Genomic DNA, 20,710 nt, shown 5'->3' on the forward strand with positions numbered 1-20,710 from the left:
GGCACCCACAGCGGCGTCTCAGGCCGGCACCCGAGCGGCGCCTCAGGGCGGCACCCCCAGCGGCGCCTCAGGCCGCGGACGGAGGCCCCGCCGCCATGGCGGGCACGGCCGCAGCAGCCCGTGCCGTGGTGTCGGGGCAAGCGCCGCCCGTCGGCTCCCTTCGTCACTCTCCGGCGGCGCTCGGCAGCCAATCGGCGCAGAGCGCGCCTTCCCGCCTCGCCGCGCTGTCGCGTGCAGGAGGGGCGCCGTGCTGAGGGCTGCTCCGGGCCCGGTCTGCGAGGCGGGCGGCGGCTGCAGCGGGAACAAAATCGTGCGGGGGCCTGGGGAAGGCAGATTGCTGTCTACAGGCAGGTAAGAGCAGTGTCCCCGTGCGGCCCGAGGGCAGGCTGAGGTAAGGCCGAGGGATGGTGGGTGTGCCTGGGTGCGGGAAAGGGGGGGCGACTCTGGCTGGGGATTTTGGCCCCACAAACTGCTCGAGGCGGGCAGGGAAGTTCGGGCCAGGCTCACGGGGCAGGAAGGGTGTCCGTGAGTGGAGAGGGTGGGTAGGGCTGGGCGGGACTGACCAGGCTGCAACGCTGGTACGTGTACTGGTAGGTGCTCTGGAGCAGTGTGCTCTCTCTGCTCCTGGTGTAAGGCAGCAAATCAGGCTGAATCGAGTCTCCAGTGAAAGTTTAACATCAGAGGGCCCTGGCTTACGCTTGGCTGAGGCCGTAGGTCCTGCTGTGCTCTCCAATCTGATCGACTCAACAGCTTCGGATTTGTGGCGGCCTGTGCCAGTCCATGCAAACCTGAGTGAAAGAGCTTCCCCACGCTCCGTTACGGCTCCGTTAGTGTGGAGATCCCCGAGCGGGGAATTCTGCAGGGATGGCTGTCTTTTACTGAGCCAGTTGAAATTAAAGCAGGGCAAATGCAATAGTGCTGCTCGTAATATTTAGTGGTATAAGGATGGGGAAGGAGAAGATAGAACATTAATGCTGTAGGTTGCTTGTTTTAGAAGATGACAGGAAGAGCCAGAGCCAGAGCCAGAGGGAGACCTCCCACACAGGGATCTGCTCTTCCTGCTGTAGGAGATGCACCTGTAAGTTGGTTTTTCTTTCTAATGAGTGCAACCAGGATTTGAAATGTCATACCTAACCTACTTCCTATTTTAATATCAGGCAGATATGTTAGATGTTCTTTGTGTGTATGCATATATTCTGTTGGGTGTACAGTTAATATAACTCTGTTTTATTAAGGACATTTTATTACGTTTCCAGGAACATGAAACTCTGAATTGTGGGATTGCTCATGGCTGTAGGTTGTAGTTCTTCCGGCCATGACACTTTTTAATATTGTTTATTCACTAGACACTAAAATTACAGAAGACGTTTTTATGGAATAACTAGTCAGTTACTTGAGGTATCAGACGGTCTGCAGAAAATGAGAAGTCCATCAATTTTAGTTAGAGCTTAGAAAGAGGAGATTTGCATTAGCTATTAGTTAAATGAATAACAACTTAGAAAAAACATTTCCGCTCTCCAGTATTTTTGAGTTAAAGTGTAGAGTAATAACTCTTCTCCTTAGGACAGGAAAAAAGAGAGTTAAACTTCCATAACTCTTGCCCTTGAGTATTTGAATGTTCTCTCCTTAGTGAATGTTCTGTTGCACTCTTGGAAGCACGCTGTTTGTTCCCAACTGTGGCAGGTCCAGCAGGGCGTGCCCAGCCAGCTGCGCGGCTGCCGGCAGCCCCCACAGCCCCTGCAGCCCCCGCAGCCCCCGCAGCCCCCGCAGCCCCCGCAGCTCCAGCAGCTCCAGCAGCTCCGTGTTCCTCCACCACAGTCGGAAGAGCCCGAAGGCCATGGGCGCCTGCGCAGCTTTGAGAGCGTCCTGCAGGAGAGAAGGCCAGAAGGTCAGAAAGGCTGAGAAATTCAGTGTCCACAAGAGCATGTGTTTTGAAGAGAATACAATTAGGACATTCTTTAGATCATATTTCTCTTCTTTCTTTTCAAAATGAGATTTATTACTAAGATTTGAAAGATGTTTGCTACATAACAAAAGCTGACACTTAACATTTTGTGATTACTCTTAAATTTATCTAAGTGCCTTTCAAGATTGAATTGTATTATGTATTTTTATTTATGTAATGACAGTATATATGTTATGTGTTACTTGATTGTGATTCTGCCTCAAATTTTAAACAATAGGAGTACAGGTTTCCTCGGGGCTCCAGGATTTGTCTTTACGAGATAGGGGTGGACGTCGTAGAGATTTCCATGACCTTGGGGTAAATACTCGGCAAGCCATGGTACATGTTCAAGAATCCAAAACTGGTATGTTTAAATTAGACTGTAGACATATAAGCAATTTGAAATTAAAGATAGTTTCCTTTATTTCTGCTCTTAGTTTCCCCTAGAGAACCAGGTAAAAAAAATCATTAGAGTGTGTTAGAAAAAGATATAAAGTTGTTCCTGATACCTGAAGAGGAACATGGAGGGTTTTCCTGACAGCTGAAGGCAGGAAGCTCCAGTGGGCGCATGAGTGTCTGACAACAGCGTGCCAAAGCTCGCTGAGCCTTAACAGCTGCAGAACACGACTGACCTCTAATCTTTGTCTGAATGCCGTAGCTTTAAAAAATTTTCTCAGAGCTGTTGAATGACTGTAACTGGTACCATGTTTGCGTCTCCTTTCAGGTTTTTCAGGAAGAATGGTAAAACTGACCACGAATCACTTCCGCCTGACGTCTCGCCCGCAGTGGGCCCTGTACCAGTACCATGTTGGCTACAGCCCCGAGATGGAGGCGCGGCGGCTGCGCTCGGCTCTGCTCTTCCAGCACGAAGAGCACATTGGAAGGACCCACGCCTTTGATGGGTCGATATTGTTTTTGCCAAAGAAACTACAGAATAAGGTGTGATACAAGATTTTTTGTTTTGATTTGCATTTTATGATGCTTCTTGTTTCTTACTAGCTAGAGTGGTTAGGGAATTGATGTCCCACAAGCAGTGTTCAGTTGTATTGAGTATATCCTTATAAGCTAATTTGTTTGTGTAGAGAAATTTGGTAATAAATGCTTGGTTCTAATGCTTAATTTCTGCAGGCTAGAATCATCCTCTGCACAGAAGTGGATAGTACAGAGAGTATTTCCCCTTTAGTTTCCTTTGTACTTATATCTTTTGGTAACGTCTGTATTTTAACACTCACGTAATTGAAAGGGTGGATGAGTTGGGTGTATGTGACAAGGTTTTGGTAGCAGGAGGGGCCGGGGTGGCTCCTATGGGAAGGGGTCAGGGTCAGCCCTGTGTTGTGCACAGTCATTGCCAGCCAGCTTCAGAATAGACCCATCACAGGCCAGAGCTGAGCCCATCAGCAAAGTTGTTGGCACCTCCGTGTATTTAAAAAGGAGGGAAAAATTCCAGAGCAAAGAAAAATCTGAGAAGAAAGGAGCGCCAGAGGGCAAACACCTCTGTACTGATGGTAACCCCTGCCCTCTGTGCCTTGTGCCACTCATTGCTTCGCTGGAGGGACTGAGTGTAGCCGGTGCTGTTCACAGAGGGGCCAGAGGAGTCCAGAGGGAAGCTGAGTTTGGAAAAGGGAGACGGGGAAGGTGTTTTCACTGTGTGTGCTAATCTTTGTCTTTTTGCTTCCCAGTACCTGCATCAGTAATTAAACATATATTAGTTGGCAATATGTTAAGTTTATTTCCTCAAGCTGAGTCTTTTTTCTGTCATAGTCATTGGTAAGTGATGCCCCTGCTTTCATCTTGATTTCAGCTGCTCTGGGGGATAGCCCCATTCTACCCCATGAGTTGTCTTCACCCAGATGAGCAGAGCCTTTACGTTGTAGTTTACAGTCCTAGTGGGAGATCGAATCCACATTGCAGTTAGTCTTGAATTACTGCTTAGAGTAAAAATGGCCAAGTCCAGTTTGGTATTACTGGAGTAAAATCCAGATACAGCCCTGTTTGCTCTAGTTTTGTTAATCTCATTTCACTTCCTCAGGTTACTGAACTGTTTAGTAGGACTCGAAATGGGGAGGATGTGAAGATAACAATCACACTGACTAACGAGTTGCCACCTACTTCGCCTACTTGTCTGCAATTTTACAACATCATTTTTAGAAGGTATGCTGTACAAGTTATGTCTCTATAAGAAGTCACTCTGAAAATATTTGACTTAAGTTTTTCCATTCCTAGGAACAGGCTACAACAATTAAGTATTAGATATGTAAATTTTTAAGCCTTTGTAGTTACTGTGGGGCCAACCACGTGGCAATATTGTAATGTGCAGTTGTGTGTATTGCTGGCCCACGTTAGTGTGAAAGGAGTTTACGCTGTTGGAGGCAGTTAGTCCTATCCCTACCTCCTGTGTGTACGGGTTTGCCTCTTAAACCAAATAATAGAGCAGGACATTGAACTGGAAAATTCCCTTTTTGTGGCTGTAGTCTTTCCTCTTAACCTTGGTACCTGGACTGTGTGGTTCATCTGAGATGTTTGGGCTGCTACCTTCAGCTGGTTGGGGAAGGGTTGGGTTAGACGTGAACTTACCTCACCTGGTGGTTGTTAATAAGTGTCCATGACCTTTATAAATTGAGAAGTTCATGTTTCATGTAGTCAGAGAACAGTGAGTTTGTGCATAGGGATTGGACCATGCATGATGTGATAAACTGAATAATAGTAATAAAAATAAATAACATCTATATTTCAATTTCTAGGGTTTTGAAGATGCTGAATTTGCAGCAGATTGGACGTAATTATTATAACCCCAATGATCCAGTCAGCATCCCTCATCACAGGTTTGGCAAAAATCCTTGGGTTTCGGAGGAGTGCTGGGCCAAGGGTTGCTGGCTGTCAGGGGGTGTCCTCATTCCCTGCAGGATCCCTAGAGGGTGCCTGGTGCTCCGGCTGGCCCTGGGCCTGCTGTACAACTTGGTAGGCTTGAGTTTGCCTGGGGTTCCATCATGTGGCTGTGGTGTACTCCCTGCCATTAACCTACCCTACACAGCCTGGTTGATGGGAGGAACTGGGCTGGATAAAATGCTGGTCTTTCTCTTTTTAAAGTGTCCTGAATATCTACACGCTTTGTCTGTGAGATATTTAATAGCATGGAATGGATTTCTTAGCTTTTGAGGCATTCTTTCTTTCAGTCAGTTATAGCTGCATCATTCAATCAATCTTATTTTAAGCTGACTAAAGATAGCTACCTGTAAAATATTTTTTATTTTGTTAACCTTCAAGAGCTTGTTTATATTTGGACCATGGTTTCTTTGTGCCTTCACTGCTCTCTGGTGTCTGTGAAAGTGGACAGGAACAAGAGGTGAGAATAAAGATGCTCTAAAGCACACTTAAGATTTTGTGTGCTCTCTTTTGCCAGGTTGATGGTGTGGCTGGGCTTCACAAGTTCCATCCTCCAGTATGAGGAGAACATCATGTTGTGTGCAGACGTGAGCCACAAGGTTCTCCGTGGGGAGACAGTGCTGGATACTATGCACAGCCTTCACTCCCAGGTTGGAGAGGAAAGATTTAGAGACGCCTGTGCTAAAGAGCTGATTGGTTTAATTGTTCTCACAAGGTAAGTCTTTTTGGACTTTTTGTCTTGGAGAGCTCTTTATGCTCCATGCCCTGAAGTATGCAATAAAGCATCAGAAAGCCTGAAAATGCTGTCATTGTCAAGCTAGCAAACTGATCAAGGTGACAGCATTTGCAAAAGCAGGAAGTACACACTGCTTTTCTTTTGGTTTTATTACAGTTCAGCTTTTGGTAGAATTGAGAGCCTATACAATTGAAAACTTGAGGTTACTGCTTCTGAAAGGAGCAAAACATTCAGCATGAGTATTGAGATTAACTTTGTTGTCCCACAGTTGTATTTCTTTTCTTTTAAGATTTAAACAAAAACTGATGAAATGTTTATGTAGGTACAATAACAAAACATACAGAATCGATGACATTGACTGGGATAACAATCCAAAGGGTACCTTTAGAAAATCTGATGGTTCCGAGGTGAGCTTTGTGGAGTACTACAAAAAGGTATGAAATCTTCCCTGTATGTTTAATGCTGTAACTTGGAATGTTCAGTCCTTGTTACAGGTTTATTTAGGATGTGATTTAAATTTGTAATTCATAGTATTTTTAACAGACTTTTGTATAAAGGACACTGTGTAATCTGAGATCAGTAACTAACCTGCATAGCATGGTTTGGTGGGAGTAGTCCATCCCAGTGAGTAGTTGGTCAGGCAAAAAGGCCCAGAGGGCTGCATGGGTGAGCAGGGAGCTCTTGGGAGAACTCAAAAAGGAGGCATATGGAAGGTGGAAGCAGGGACAGGTCATCTGGGGGGAATACAGATACACTGCCACAGCACACAGAGCTGAGGTTAGGAAAGCCAAAGTGCCTCTGGAATTGAGTATGTCATAGCTTAACCACTGAGGCATACCACTGTAATTGTCAAGTCTTTATGCATATATCAGTTTCAACTGAAACGGGATGGAACTTTAAATAAACAAAAAGCAAAATTTGTGTTACATATTCTACTTCAGGATGGAGTTCAGATTTTCTCTGCTGTTTTGCCTTTCCTGTGATGTTTTTTTGTTTTGTTTTGTTTTTAAATGCAATCCTTTGGCTGGTTTCTAAGATGGGGCTCTCTTCAAGAAAAAGTTAAACTATGAAGTAGGTTTGTTGACTGTCAACTTGTGTTGCCTTTCTGTGCCTTGCTTTGGTGTTTTGGGGTTTTTTCTATACTAAATTAGTGACTCCTAGACAAGACCAACTCTTGCCAGATGCAGGGGAAGGTTATGCGAAGGTTGAGTTTCAGAAACTTCACTTGGGAGTCTCGTTTGATTCCTGTGATTTCTTGAATTAAATTGCTCTCTAGGGCAGGAACTTTGTCCATTGCTGAACTGGAAGGAGCATCCTAATAGTGAGTTAGATACTCCAATTTGATTCTGCCTGAAGCAAGGCACAAGCTTTGTTTCTGTTGTCTCGTACACGTCAATAGTTTGATGGTACCAGTAGAGAGAAGAGTGCTTTCCTGCTTGGCCTTTTCTGACAAAGCCAGTTCCTCTCAGATGTGCTAATTGGAAAAGGTTACTAGTTGCTTTTGGTTTCATTTTAGGGAAAAATACTCATTTTCTAAAGTGAGCATTATTATTCAGGAAACTGCTTGTTTGTTATAAGTAAACTAACATGCAGTCTGTATCTCTGATACAGCAATATAATATAGAAATTAGTGATTGGATGCAGCCTGTCTTGATCAGTCAGATGAAGAGGAAGAGTGGGAACATACAAGGATCTGTGGCTCTGATTCCAGAGCTGTGCTCCCTGACAGGTACTGTATCAAAGCATCAAACCATAATGCCTGCTGACATGGGTATTCTGACTGCTAGCAGCCTTTTGCCAAGTTCAGGTGAATTGTTCTGTCTGTATAAATGTGAGTTTAGGAACACATTTTGTTGCTAAAAGATGAGCTACTTAAATGGGACTAGAAAGTTCGAGGGGTTTGATGTTGCATAGTGTTTAGGTACGGTGTTCAACATTGGCACACTGATAACTTGTAGAGTTCTGGTGGTAGAACTTCTGTTGGAAAAGAGAAATTTACTAGAAATTGGTGATAATTTTGTAAGATATACACATAAATATGTGTTTTGCTCTGAGATACTCACTTTGCACTAGCAGTACCTGTCCATCTCAGCACTCTTTTGTTTTGATTTGAAAATGGAAATGAAGAGCTGCACTGACTTGTGTGGTTTCATTTAAAGTGCAAAAATCCAGATTTTTTTTTTCTATGCCAGTGGGAATGTATGTACAGGAAGCAACTGAAAACTTTGGTTACTACTGCCACCACTTCCCGTGTCTGCAGGACATGCATCGTTAATCTGCATGACCTGCAGGTTTAATTTTCATAGTCCTTAGTCTTGACTTTGACTCAGAAAAGGCTTTGCTGTTCACAGGATTGACTGACAAGATGCGCAGCGATTTCAATGTGATGAAGGACTTGGCCGTTCACACACGGCTGCCCCCCGCGCAAAGGCAGCGCGAGATTGGGAGGCTTCTGAGCTACATCCAAGAGTACGGCACTTTAATATCCTCTCTGTTTCTGTCTCATGAAAAATTTGTATAACAAACTCCTTGCAATAAAACTTCTGAAATCTTGCTAGTTTCAAAAAAGTCAGGAAGAACAAATTTCTTACGTTTTTAATTCAAATCTTGTTTTTAAACAGAGATGACAATGTTCAGAAGGAACTCCGAAACTGGGGTTTAAGCTTTGATTATAAATCAGAGTCCTTTACAGGAAGAGTTGTTCAAGGAGAGAAGATCTTTCAATCAGGAAACATGGTAAATGATAAATCAATTTGTTAAACCTTCTAGGTGTCTCACTGATGAAACAAGTTCTTAAGGAAGGAAACAGTACTTTTTGGTTTATAAGTGAAGGATAAAGAGTGAAAATGTTATACACAAGTCTTTGTCCAAGCAGGAGACTTGCAAACTTCTTCAGTTGTTGCCAAGTTCTGGTTAGAAGCCCTTGAAGGCACTCCATTACAATAGTGTTGTCCTTGCAAAACAGTCCTTCTGGCCAGACACACAGACGAGGAGACTAGAGATGTTTCTAATTAGTTTCCATTTATTAAAAAGGTACCAAGGCCTTGAGATGAAAAGCCACTCATTATTTCAGTTCAGTAGGTAGAACAGAGACAGTGTATGTTCGTTCCCGGGTAGGATGACCAGTATGAATAGTGTAGATTCGAATTAAGTCAGAACTTGTCGTAAAACATGAGATACTTGCTCTGTACTGGAGATTCTTGTTTTGGATAGCTGCTGCATGGACAAGGGCATTTTGCACAGCTGTACAGATCAAAATCTTGTATTTGGTAAAGCTTTTTAAATTCCTGCTATTTAAAAGATTTGCTGTCTTTATAATAATACTTTTCTTTCTCTCAAGCAGTTACCTTATTAAAAAGAAAAATGGGATGACAATAAATACATCAAAAGCTTTGTCTTTATAGCACAGAATCTCTGCAGCATATAGTAACAACTTAATCAGCTAAAAATCTTAAGTATGTTTGGTTATTTAGGAGTGAAGCATTTCAAGAGTATCATTTCTTTGTAGGCCTAGATAAAGCTTATTTTAAATTTCTGATGTTAGCAGTAAAGGGACAGATGAATATGGAGTCGTGTGTTCTAGCAGAAGTGTTAGAGCCTGCTCTGGAAGTGTGTCAGGAGTGGCTGTGGTGTGGGCTGTTTGGCAGGTGCTGATCTGCTCTCTCTGCCTGCCTGCAGTTTGATTACAACCCTCAGTTCGCCGACTGGACCAAGGAGACGAGGGGCGTCCCCCTGATCCGCCCTGTGCCCATGGACAGCTGGCTGCTGATCTACACCCGCCGCAACTACGACGTGGCCAGCACCCTCCTGCAGAGCCTATCCAAGGTCACCCCATCCATGGGCATCAGGATGAGCAAGCCAAACATGTGAGTGTCTCCAGAAAGCTGATGGAAAAATCATTGCCGAGTTAGGCTGTTCAGTGAGGAGAGGGTGTAGTGTGTCACACAGCTGACTTCTGTGAGGTTTTTAATAAAGCAAAGTTGCTTTCACTATGCAGATTGCTCGGTTTTCTCTTGTGACTGACTTCTCGTACTTATGCTTTATTTCTGAGAGCTTTTTGCATGCCAAAACTAAGAAGTATTAGTCATTGAGCAAACCTTTCTCTTAGGAATATTTTCTTGCTGACTTTGGATGTATTCTGGTTCTGATCTGTTCCCATTGGAAATATCTTCCCTTGAGTGCCTTGAGTACATGCCTTTAACTTTGAATTTCATTGTGTTTGGAAGCTGAATTGGAGGTGATTCCTTTTAATCTTCAAAATGTGTGAATATTGTATGTTTGTTAGTAGCTGTAAATGTGACATTTCATACAGTATTGCTGCATAGTGAGCTTTTATGCTTTTGCTGAAGTTTTTATAGCTGTTAGTTGTTTTTCTTCTGAAAGCATTTTCTCTCTTTCTTTTCAGGATTGAAGTAGATGATAGAACAGAAGCTTATTTAAGGGTTTTACAGCAAAGGGTTGCCCCTGACACAAACATAGTATGTATTTGAATCCATCATATTTGAATCCATCATTTCAAATCCTGTTAACCTCTGTAATTGGTGTTTAGTGGGATTTGCTCTCAGAAATACAACTCTGGGCTCCTGAGAATCCAGTACGTACCTGGTCATCCTCCTGTGCAAACCTGGGTGATTATGGGTATTCTTCTGGATAAGAGCCTTTGGTTCTGAAGTACAGACACTGACACTTTGCAGTTACTTCTTTCACTGTGAACATTTGAATATTTCTCTTGAGCATAAGAAATTTTTCCTAAAGAACTCTTAAGTGCTGTGTAAATCTGTGAATGCAGCTTCTTACAAAGATTCTTTTTCCTTCAAAGGTAGTTTGTATTTTGTCTAGTTCCCGAAAGGATAAATACGATGCCATCAAGAAATATTTGTGTACAGACTGTCCCGTCCCCAGCCAGTGTGTGCTGGCTCGCACTTTGAGTAAACCACGGACTATCATGACAGTAGCAACAAAAATTGCCTTACAGATGAACTGTAAAATGGGTGGAGAACTCTGGAGTGTTGAGATCCCCGTAAGTATCTTCTTATAAATGCTAGCTAAATGGGAACTCCTCTTTATTAGCCTTTATTTAAAAAGCAAGCCTTTTTTCCCAAGAAAGAAAGTTGAGTGTTCTTTGTGTCGTTTGTTTTGTGTCTGTGAGAAGGGGCCTGAATTTAAATATAACATAGGGAGACATTTAACCCAAGAATTCCGTGCTGTGCTTTACTGAAGCTTTCTGATGTCATACAGCTTGTCATGAATATGTTCCCCTGTAGCACATCCCCATGCCCTGATCCATGCTGTGTGATTGCTTTGCAGCTGAAGCAGGTGATGATTGTGGGCATTGACTGTTACCATGACACCGTCTCTGGAAAGCAGTCAGTTGCAGGGTTTGTCGCCAGCCTGAATCAAACAGTGACACGGTAAGATCAGAATGCCAAAGGCAAAGAACCCCCAAAATGATAAAAAAACAACCTTTCCTTTGACTGGAAAGTAGCTTCAATGTGGTGGTCCGTCATCAGGAAAATTGAAAATTGGTTTGCTGTAATGGTTAATAAGAAATATATTGTGAATTTTTTCTACTGCATCCCTTGAAGGAGTGGCGTTGTCCTTACCGCTCGGGAGAGCAGTCAAATGGTGGAGACAGGGCTGGGATGAACAGAGGGCATCAGGGTGACAGGTTCTTTCCCCTTTTGAGTTGATGTGTGTGAAAGGTTTTTTTTGGTCGAGAGGAATTTCAAGTCATGCTAAGGCACTTTTACCACAGGGGGAATATTCTCATAGAACCCCAACTCTTCCTTGGCTGCATTGGCCCACAACACCCATAAAGACTAAGTGGTCATGGGCATTTAAAAATAACTTCGCTGCAGTAAGCCTGGGAAATGCTTTGAAGGTCTCTTTTATTCTGTTCTTCACAGGTGGTTCTCCCGCTGCGTTGTTCAAAGTCGTGGGCAAGAACTTGTGGATGGAATCAAAGCCTGCTTGCAAAGTAAGCAAAGGAGTTCTGCTTCTCAGATCTAAGAACTGACTCCAATTCAGCTTCCTCAAAACTCCCCTCCCCGGCTGCCCTGAGGGGAGGTGTTACCAACCTGCACTTGGGTAACAACAGATTAAGCACTGCATTACAAATACTGCTGAAAACGAAGAGCATTTTGTGTAAATCTTTCATTGGTCCCCATGTTTCTTTGCAATAATTAAAACCTACTTAGCACTGCACTTCCGAGAATGCTTTAAGGGAGTCTGATTTCAAGGAGGGCAGCTCCTGCTGTGAGGGAGGCCAGTGGAGCAGGTGTGTCCTTGCCTCTGTTCTGTTTGTGTGGGTGCACAGGCAAACCAGAGCTCTTCCTGCAGGTGTATTTGTGTAGCATGATCCTGACCCATTTCACATTACTGAAGGATTGAGGACCTTAGTTTTCCAACTCACTGCTGTTTTTCCAGGAATAAAACCCCAATTTTGTTTTGGAATGAATTGTCACTACAACTACTGGCTTTTACTCTCTTTTTTATTGTTTTTAAGCTGCTCTAAGAAACTGGCACAAGTGGAATAAGTGTTTGCCCTCTCGTATTTTTGTCTATCGTGATGGTGTTGGAGATGGACAACTCAATACTCTGGTTAATTATGAAGTGCCTCAATTTCTGGATTGCTTGAAGAGTATTGGTACTGACTACAGGTAAATCTGTTTCTACCAATCCTCTTCTCTACACTGCAAGAGAAATAGACACAGGGATACAAAACAAGGCTATGGATGAAGACTGTTGTCATTCCATCCTTACTGATTTTCAGTTGAGCTCAGATAACTGTTTTTCTGATGGTTATTTACATGATTTCTGATACCTGACTTGTAATATAATAGGAAAATTCTTAGTCCATGCACCACATGACTGCAGTATACATGTATGCACATACACTCTTTGGGCGTTCTTGATGGATGTGATCATTTACTTTTTTCCAGCTGGTTGATCATAGCCTGACTGTTACATGTCTGCCAAGTGCATTTTTTTTTCTTTCCATTTCTTAAAGGAAGTTGTCTAGTCACATTTTCAACATTCTGCTTTGAAACTTATCAACTGCAGTGACTTAATCTGCTCTGAAAAATAAAGCTATTTCCGTATACTGCAGGCAAGCAGAGCAATTGGAGTGCTCAGTTCTTCTGTTTAGCTTCTGTTAATGGCTTTACTACTGTTAAGACACAATGTTTTCTATAGGAAACAATGGAGTAGAGAGTAGAAATCCAATCTGTATTTAGAAGATCCCTTCTTGGTCCATTTTCTACTTCTCAATAAGGTTAAAGTTGGATAGATGAAAAAGCAGTATGAGAGTTGCACCTCAACTAAAAATCTAAAGTTATGAACAATGTCTTATTTAATTGGAGTCAGTAAAGACTTTTTGGTGAAATTAATGCCCTGCAACTCCAGCAAATCTGCTCCTGAAATACTCTTAGTGCAATTTTCCAGGAGAGTACTGTTTTTTTCCTTTTCCTTTCTTTTAGTCCAAGACTTACTGTGATTGTAGTGAAGAAACGAGTGGGTGCCAGGTTCTTTGCTGAGATTGGTGGAGGACTCAAAAACCCACCCCCTGGGACAGTTGTTGACACGGTGGTTACCAGACCAGAGTGGTAAGTTCCTGCAGAGCTAACATGGACTCCTCTTGCCAGCAGCCTGAGCATAAGGAAATGCATCCAATGGCACATGGACTATGGGATCAAGTGTAAAATACTTTCCACACTTGTGTGGCTCAGGGGGCTGGAGAAAATGAGGAGTATAAGCTAAGAACATGTGCAGGGGGAAAACTGGATAGAACAAATAGTTAAGATTGTCATGGTCTCAAGACCTGTTCCACAGAATGAGATTGTTCATGTTCCTCCAGGTCTCTGGCCTTTCAGACACAGAGGAAGCTTTTGTGGCCAAGGCCTGGGCATACTTCAGGGGTTTACTCAACGAGCATAAAGTGACTTCAAGAAATAAGACAACTACATGGGGAGTTGCATTTTTCTAAGACAAACAGCCCTGCCTGTAACAGACTGGTGGGGTTTGCTTTTCCTCTCACAGGTACGATTTCTTTGTTGTGAGCCAGACAGTGAGGAATGGCTGTGTTGCACCAACTCATTACAATGTAATTTATGACACCAGCCAGCTGAAACCAGACCACGTGCAGCGCTTGACCTACAAACTGTGCCACATGTACTACAACTGGTCGGTGAGTGTTGCCTTCCCCTGGGCAGGGACAGCCTCACCAAGGTAGAACAGGTGTCCTTACAACACTGCTGCAGCTCCAAAAAGCCTGCAAGGATGCCCTGGCACCTGCAGTGGTTTGAGGCCTGGATGGTTTATTGTTACCTGATCTCTCTGAAGACTACTTCAATTTTTATTTTCACTAGGAAATAGTTGTTTCAAGTAGTGTTCCCAAATTGTGTGTCAGAAGCAAAATTGAAATAACTTCTTACCTGCAGAAATAGTCACTCCTTTATGTGGAGGTAGAACTGTGTTGCTGCATTTCCCTTGAGGCCTCTATTGCACACCCAGCTCAGCACAGGGTCAGCTCGTGCCTGAGGTGTGCTTCAGCTTTGTCACTTCAGCAGCCATCAGTATCAGATGTGACTGAGCCCATGTCCCACCTTCTGCAGGGCCCAGCACTGAGTGTAAACCTGTGTAAGAGGTGTAAGGAGGGCACCGGAGTTGCGAAGTTTGGGGCTTTTTTTGCATTTGTTCTTTGGTTGTGTTGGGTGTATGTAAAGTTCTTTTCCCAAATCTGCATAAACAACAGGGATACTAGTTTTATAAGTACACAGACTTTGGAATTCCAGCGGTCTTTGTTACAGTGATTGCATGCTTCTTTAAATTGCTTGAAAAAAACTGCCCTTTTTTCTTTTTTCCCCTTTCTGCAGGGTATTATCAGAGTGCCTGCTCCTTGCCAGTATGCCCATAAATTGGCTTTCCTTGTCGGTCAGAGTGTTCACAGAGAACCTAATCTGATGCTTTCAGACAGACTGTTCTACCTTTGAAGTTATCAGCCAAACAGAAGAGTGTAGTTCCTCTCTAGGGACTCTAGAATTGTCTGGGCTTTTGGTTTAGTTGTGGTTTTTGTAAGAGATGTGCACAGGATATGTGCAATTGTGGAAATTATTTTCTTTTCATTGTACCAGGGAAAAGCTTGAGATAGCTGATCTGCATTTTGAACAGGTGTCTGCTTGCTAGAATAACTTCACAAATTTTTATGATTTTTGATACTTATTTACTAAAGTTTTTCTGTGCTTCTTCACAAAAGTGTATTGGTTGGTCCTATTGACATTTTGGGGAGGCGTACACAGAATTACTTCTTGCATGAAAGATAGAGAGTTAATGCAGACCAAAATCCAAACCTTTTCAGCTAGCACATTACCCTTCTAATTTTCAAAGTGCTTTGCTATTGTTGAGTCCTTGTTTTTCTTGTCTGTTAAAATGAGGGGCAAATTTTGTCTCCTAAACTGTTTCATACCTTAAAGGGAGGCGATCGGGCACTCTTGGTTACCAAGGCTTTAAGGCTGCACAGTGATGCTGAACCTCTGGAAGGGGTTTTAACAGTTGTCATTGTAAGGGATTTGCAAACCAATCAGAAACACTGGTGCTGGCTCAAGCCTCCCCTTGGAGCAGAGGGGAGTGAGGGAGGATTTTTCAGGTTGGGAGAGCTGAGGATAGAGTGATGTGCTTTTGCTTTGTCTTGTAACTTCACAGTCACTACACTGTGGGAGGAAATGACTTTAGACAACTGCACGTTCATCTCTGAGAGGAGCTGAACTGCTGGGCTGGTCCTGTTTAAGCACATGCTTGTTAAATGAGAAAAACAATTTCTCTCAAGGAGTATCAGTGCACTGACAGCTTTGGGGTTTTTTGGTTTTGTACTTCCAAGCAATGGGAAGCAGCCCTGGTTTGTTCTTCATGTCTGAGGTTTTCATTGGTCACTGTTCTGCAGTCCAGTTTGTAAAACAAATGGCAGGTGTGGGGATGGAGGTTGATTTCAGATTTTTGCAGTAGCAGAGTCAAACTACTGCACATGGAGAAATTTGGATTAGTGCTGGTTTTCTTAACCACCTTGTTGTGAACCTTTTGCTTTTCTTTGTGAGATTTAAATAAAGTTGTTGCTGTAATCCTCGCTCGTTGGAGCCTGTTCTATGTATTTGCTGTTGTACTTCACCCCTGGGCTTCAGGTACAGATGGGACAGTTGCTTTGGAGTAACTTTGCAACCATTTTTCACCTCTGGCAAGCTCCTGCACTCCTGCAGAGAGATGAGCCTTTCTTTGTTCTGCAGTAAACTTCAGCAGCCAGTGACAGTTCCAAAAAAAGGCTGACACAAGAAGCCAGCAGCCAATACAGTGGATTTATGAACCATACTGCACTCTACAAAATATCAAATTATTTATTTATATAAAATATAATACACAACGATTGTACACATGCACACACCCACACAGTACTTTACCACAAATGTAGGCCAGTTATTTTCTTTAATTAAATGTTATAATCTAGCACACAGTATTTTACAGTAATTTACATTGTTATCTGAAGACACAATGGGGAAGCTTTGATCATTCATTTATAAACCTTCCATAAATTACAAAAAGAAAGGCAGTCTGAAAAGTATGTATAAACAGTAAAAACAATTTACAAATGGACAAGAATTACAAAATAGTAACAGCCAATGACTGCCATCAGTGTGTAAGATTGTTTTTTGTGATATGCCAATATTGCAATTGAGATTTGACTAGAGCCTGGTGCAGCCTCGTTACTGCCTGTGGCTGTAACACAGTTTGTCCTTTACTTTAGACGTACTTTAGCCTGAATCTGACATCAGCAATATGAAAATGCCTTTGAACCTAGGACTGCACCTCCACAGAAACAAAACTTGGGGAGTAAAGGGGTTTTGGTGTAGAGTTGGTTTTTTCCCAGTAGCTTAGAACAGTGAACCAGAAACCCCGAAGCTGGAGGTTGGATGGTTGAAACTGGGTGAGGTTCTGAGTAACTTCCACTGCGTCTGCTTTCAGTGCAGTGAAAATGTTGACAAATTAATACAGGCTTTGTTTTTTACTGGGGGGGAGCAAAAACTAAAATGTGTTTAGCACAGCACTTCCAAACTCCCAGGAGTTCATCAGACATTGAATGGAGTCAGTGACAGAGTACTGAGCTCCAGTTACCGTGCTGGAGGGAAGATGGAGACAGCTGAATACACAGTACATACAAAGTATACGCTGCATATTTATTCGACAGTACAAATCATTGTGCATTAATAAGGCAAAACATCAAGGCTGATTAAACTAGGAGTTTCAAGACCATTTTTGTTAATGATTAGATACAGTGGGGTGATCTCTGTGAACCAGGAATCACTGAAGAGTTTTCTCCCCCCACTCATGGTTAAAGGAGACTAAAGGCTGAGATTTTTCCAATGGAGTTGCAGGTGTTGAGTTAACTTCAAATAAAACCATGTTCTTCTGGTCTTAATCTCACAACATTTAAAAAAAAATTTTTTTAGGAGTTTTTGCAACAACAAATCCACTTCCTTTTTTTCTTCTGTTTTGATTAAGCAATTCACATTATTCTATTGATGTCGGAGTTAGAAATGCAAAGATCTGGTAAAGTACTGCATAGTCATGAAAGCCCTAGTTTTGACTTAAAAAAAAAATAAAAAATACACAGACTGGAAGCTTTACAAGTTGTCCAGGAGCACATGACTCATTTCACTGCACCAAGCTTTTTCAGCAGTTTCTTGCCTTTGGAAAGCAGCCCCTTTTTCTTTTTCGAGGACATATCCCTGCCTCTCCCGGGACTACCAGAGCCCATCATAGGTGACGGAGGTGACCCGGAATGGAGATGAACTGTGGGGGATGGTGCTCTCCGGGATGTACCTGTATTCTCAGGAGGAACCTATTAGGTACATTGTTATCATTTATTCAATGTTCGAAAGCTTCAAAGCCATTATTAGCAAGAAAGTTGGTAACATCACTTGTCCCATTACCCACTTAAAGCAAAAGGGCTGGTTTCTTTCTTCTCTCTGGCTTAAAATACTGCATGGGCTTATGGAAAATATGTCAACTTAGAGAAAAAATTTATAGAAATAGAAAACCCACCAATAAAGCCCAGTTTTGGTTATACCTTTTTAAAGGAAAAGTTGGATACACTTGATTGGCCATAATTCTGGCCACAAAAGCCACAAAATTGGCTTTGGTTTTACATTTCAGTACTCTGATAGTACTAAAATGGAGAGGGATACTTTTAGCTATAGATTTAGGAAAAATAAATGTGTTAATCACTACAGATTAGCAATCTATAGAAGTCAAACTCTTTTCAGAAGAAATTACTTAAAATGCTACATCACTTACTTTTTAATGTCCTTTAAATGCCTTTTCTTTAAAATTGGCTAGCAAACTTTATGTATAGATTAGAGAAGATGGCACACTGGCTTAAAAAAAAAAAAAGGAAAAAGAAAAAGCTAAAATGAACCTTAATTGCAATCAAAGAAAGCTTAAAGACCCTGAGTGCTTGATGTGTATGCTGCAGCTATGAAGCTTTTAGATGACAGCATTCCTAAATATTTTGAACAACTATTTTTTTTTCAGTCATCAAAAGCACTTGGATGAAAATGCTAAAATTACTTCTACTCAGCCTATCCTAACTACAGTGCCCAGGTGGCAAAATGGTTACTATCAATTAAGATGACATTTTCATAGTAGAATCCATGCTGTAGGGAGTCCTGCTAGCTTGTAGTTCAAGTTAAAACATCAGCAATTTACTGGCTCGTTGTGCAACAGTGAGTTAAGCAAAGGGGCTTCAAGCCTACTTTGATTTTAAATCAAGGTCTAATTCTAATGAAAAAAAAAAAAAAAAGAAAACAGAAACCAAAACAACTTGGTAAAGCACCCCAACGTACACCTGAAGATACCAGATATTGAGTCTAATGCATTCATTCAGTGAGCTGCATGTTCAGGTCAAGACTTTTATTGCATTGGTAAACCAAACAGTTGCTAATATTGCAAAGGTACACTTGCTAGGAAAGATCCGAGAGAATCGTACCATAGGAAGGGACTTTTTTCAGAAGTGTTGAATAGTTGGTCTTAGGCAAACTGGGGTATAATCGACTGTGGAAAACACATTTTAAGGCAGACAATTTCAGTAGCTATATTTGAGTGTAGTGAGTTTCAAACCAACTATCCCCTTGTAAACTACCATCTGTGCCAGTGTAGGCATCACTGCTGTTTCGGGAGGGGTTGGAGCTGTTGTGCTTTTCTCTTGACAAAGGAGCTTGGAATTTTTACATCCCAGCTTGGCTAACAATGCAATATGCAGCTTTGGTTGTAGGGTAGTTAGGCATCAAACTCTCCTTTCTATGTAAACATAAACACTGAGCTCGGGAAGAAATATGTTCCAAACGCTGACCTTCATAAAAAGTGAGGTCTAATCAACTTCTGAGGATTCCTGTTTTATAGGATTTGTCTCCTAGGAAAGGAGTTGACTTGCCTAGGTACAGTAAAGGCATACAGCCTGTTCTTCTGTGGCCAAGGGTTTTGGAGACATATTTCTTTTCTTTTCCCCCACAATTAAGTTTCAAGACTTGCATTAGATAGCCAGGTAGCTTTAATTGAAATCTCTATTGGTATCTTCAGTTGCTCACTTACGTGAAGGCTACATTGCCTTATTAAGGTGTGAAATGAACACTCTTCTTCTGTTTCCAAGCAGATGAGCAAAGAAATAAAAATATATATAAAATATATAATATATAAAAGTATTGCAGTGATGAAACAAAACCAAAAATGAGATACTCTAAACATGATTAATTCTTTCATAAAAGAGAAGTCTCTGAGCAATTAACTATTGCCAGTTGGAACAGGAAGTCGTGAGGATTAAAAGACGACCGCTCTCAGTCCATCAGCTGCAGTTACACTTTGTATTTAGAGGAACACTGGTACCAGTCTTTTGTGCACGAGAACTTTTTTAGTAAGAGCAATTTAGAAGCTTTGGGAAATAACTATCACCAGGAAAGAGCTGCTTAAATTCAGATTATAATGGAAGGTACTGTAATGACTGCAATCAGACAGCCAATTTAGTTTCTCCATTTACAAATGTAACGAGCTAGCGAAGGCTAAAGTAATTTTCCTCATGTTTTATTTTACGTATTTGAAAGATAACTTTAAATGGGCAAATGAATTTAAAAGTAATGTTAAAAACAATGTCTAAATTATATATGAGACAGAATGAAATGGAAAATGAGAATTTAAGTGTTTCTTAGTCGGTTGCTTACCCTTTTTGCTTTCGATCGCATCGGCGTGTCATGGACGTAGCGCGAGGGTGCGTCGGAGAGAAAGACTTCAACATCATCAGGCACTTCTTCAAGGAAGTTGGAAGGAACCAGCCCCTTTTGTCCGTTAAGTTCACCCTGCGAGCAGACGAAGTGCCAGTGAATGTTTCATTCAATCGCATGTACGTTCCCAAGGAGGGAGGGAAATATTTTTGCCTGTTTCAAAGCTGGTGAGGAAGAGGAAATTCCCCTCTAAGGTCACTGGGGACACTGAGAGCCCAGACGTTCCCACATGACCTGCCCCTCCCCAGGCTGTTGTGGGGTAACTGGTGCTGGGGAAGCTTGGAGCAGTTTGGGGTGACCAAGCAGAAGCCAACTCACGTAGTAAAATCCATCTTCATCAATCTCACCAAAGACGGTGATGATGTCCCCAGTGCAGAATGTCAGCTCGGCCTGCGGGGAAGGAGCAGGGACAGGCAGGTGTTAGGCAAAGATTAACCTTTTCTTCATTAATAGTAAATCCGTTAAGATTTCCCCCCACTCCTTCATGTTAAGACATTGGTGAAACCAAATTGATCTGAGAGCCAAACAATTTTTTTTTCCTTGGAGTTTTTTCCTCAGCTTGCTAAACCTGATACCTCTCCCACTGTGTTGGGGCTCCCTGTGACCAACAGCTGAGACATTCAGGCCTTCAACAACCTCAATGAACTTTGAAGCTTTGAACTACACAGCTTCAAAGGGCCCCTAAATCAATCCTTGTGGAGGAGGGAACACGCAGGGGTGGGACGTGGCTCAGGCCCTGCTCTGTGTACCCACTGACGGCCACAGGACAGCTGAGAGAGCTGCTGGTCACAGCATCGGGACTGCCGGGCTGGGGAGGGACCTCTGGACACA

General features: G+C 42.4%; 2 protein-coding genes across 16 annotated transcripts in view; one reads left to right on the forward strand and one right to left on the reverse strand.

The window, feature by feature from the left end:
- The first annotated feature begins 200 nt into the window (after window positions 1-200).
- PIWIL1 (piwi like RNA-mediated gene silencing 1) lies at window positions 201-15,681 on the forward strand. Of its 2 annotated transcripts, XM_042034875.1 has the most exons (21): window positions 201-351; window positions 995-1,078; window positions 1,684-1,888; window positions 2,184-2,309; window positions 2,670-2,884; window positions 3,975-4,096; window positions 4,687-4,767; window positions 5,346-5,543; window positions 5,887-5,998; window positions 7,176-7,293; window positions 7,916-8,033; window positions 8,186-8,300; window positions 9,243-9,430; window positions 9,970-10,042; window positions 10,384-10,584; window positions 10,872-10,975; window positions 11,471-11,541; window positions 12,070-12,223; window positions 13,043-13,168; window positions 13,602-13,749; window positions 14,438-15,681. In XM_042034875.1, the coding sequence occupies exons 2-21, from the start codon at window positions 998-1,000 to the stop codon at window positions 14,552-14,554; spliced, it is 2,673 nt and encodes an 890-aa protein (XP_041890809.1). In that variant the 5' UTR covers window positions 201-351; window positions 995-997; the 3' UTR covers window positions 14,555-15,681. The 2 variants fall into 2 exon arrangements, with proteins under 2 accessions (XP_041890809.1, XP_041890810.1); XM_042034876.1 differs by lacking the exons at window positions 201-351; window positions 13,602-13,749; window positions 14,438-15,681 and adding an exon at window positions 13,420-13,578 and having other exon boundaries at window positions 583-1,078.
- Window positions 15,682-15,928: 247 nt separating this feature from the next.
- The window catches only part of RIMBP2 (RIMS binding protein 2), an 81,497-nt gene continuing 76,715 nt past the window's right edge, over window positions 15,929-20,710 (reverse strand). For 7 of the 14 annotated variants that reach the window (XM_042034860.1, XM_042034867.1, XM_042034866.1 and 4 more), the window contains 3 exons: window positions 20,198-20,269; window positions 19,820-19,954; window positions 15,929-17,448 (listed from right to left, as the gene is read on the reverse strand). In XM_042034860.1, the coding sequence (XP_041890794.1) occupies window positions 17,257-17,448; window positions 19,820-19,954; window positions 20,198-20,269 (399 nt within the window). In that variant the 3' untranslated portion in view covers window positions 15,929-17,256. Of the gene's footprint in view, window positions 19,244-19,819; window positions 19,955-20,197; window positions 20,270-20,710 lie in introns of all 14 variants that reach the window. The other 7 variants (XM_042034861.1, XM_042034874.1, XM_042034871.1 and 4 more) reach the window with 4 other exon arrangements.

This window comes from Corvus kubaryi, unplaced genomic scaffold (assembly GCF_017639235.1).
Source record: "Corvus kubaryi isolate FWS band 111438036 unplaced genomic scaffold, C.kubaryi_AGA036_p1.0 37382, whole genome shotgun sequence".
NCBI classification, from domain to species: Eukaryota; Metazoa; Chordata; class Aves; order Passeriformes; family Corvidae; genus Corvus; species Corvus kubaryi.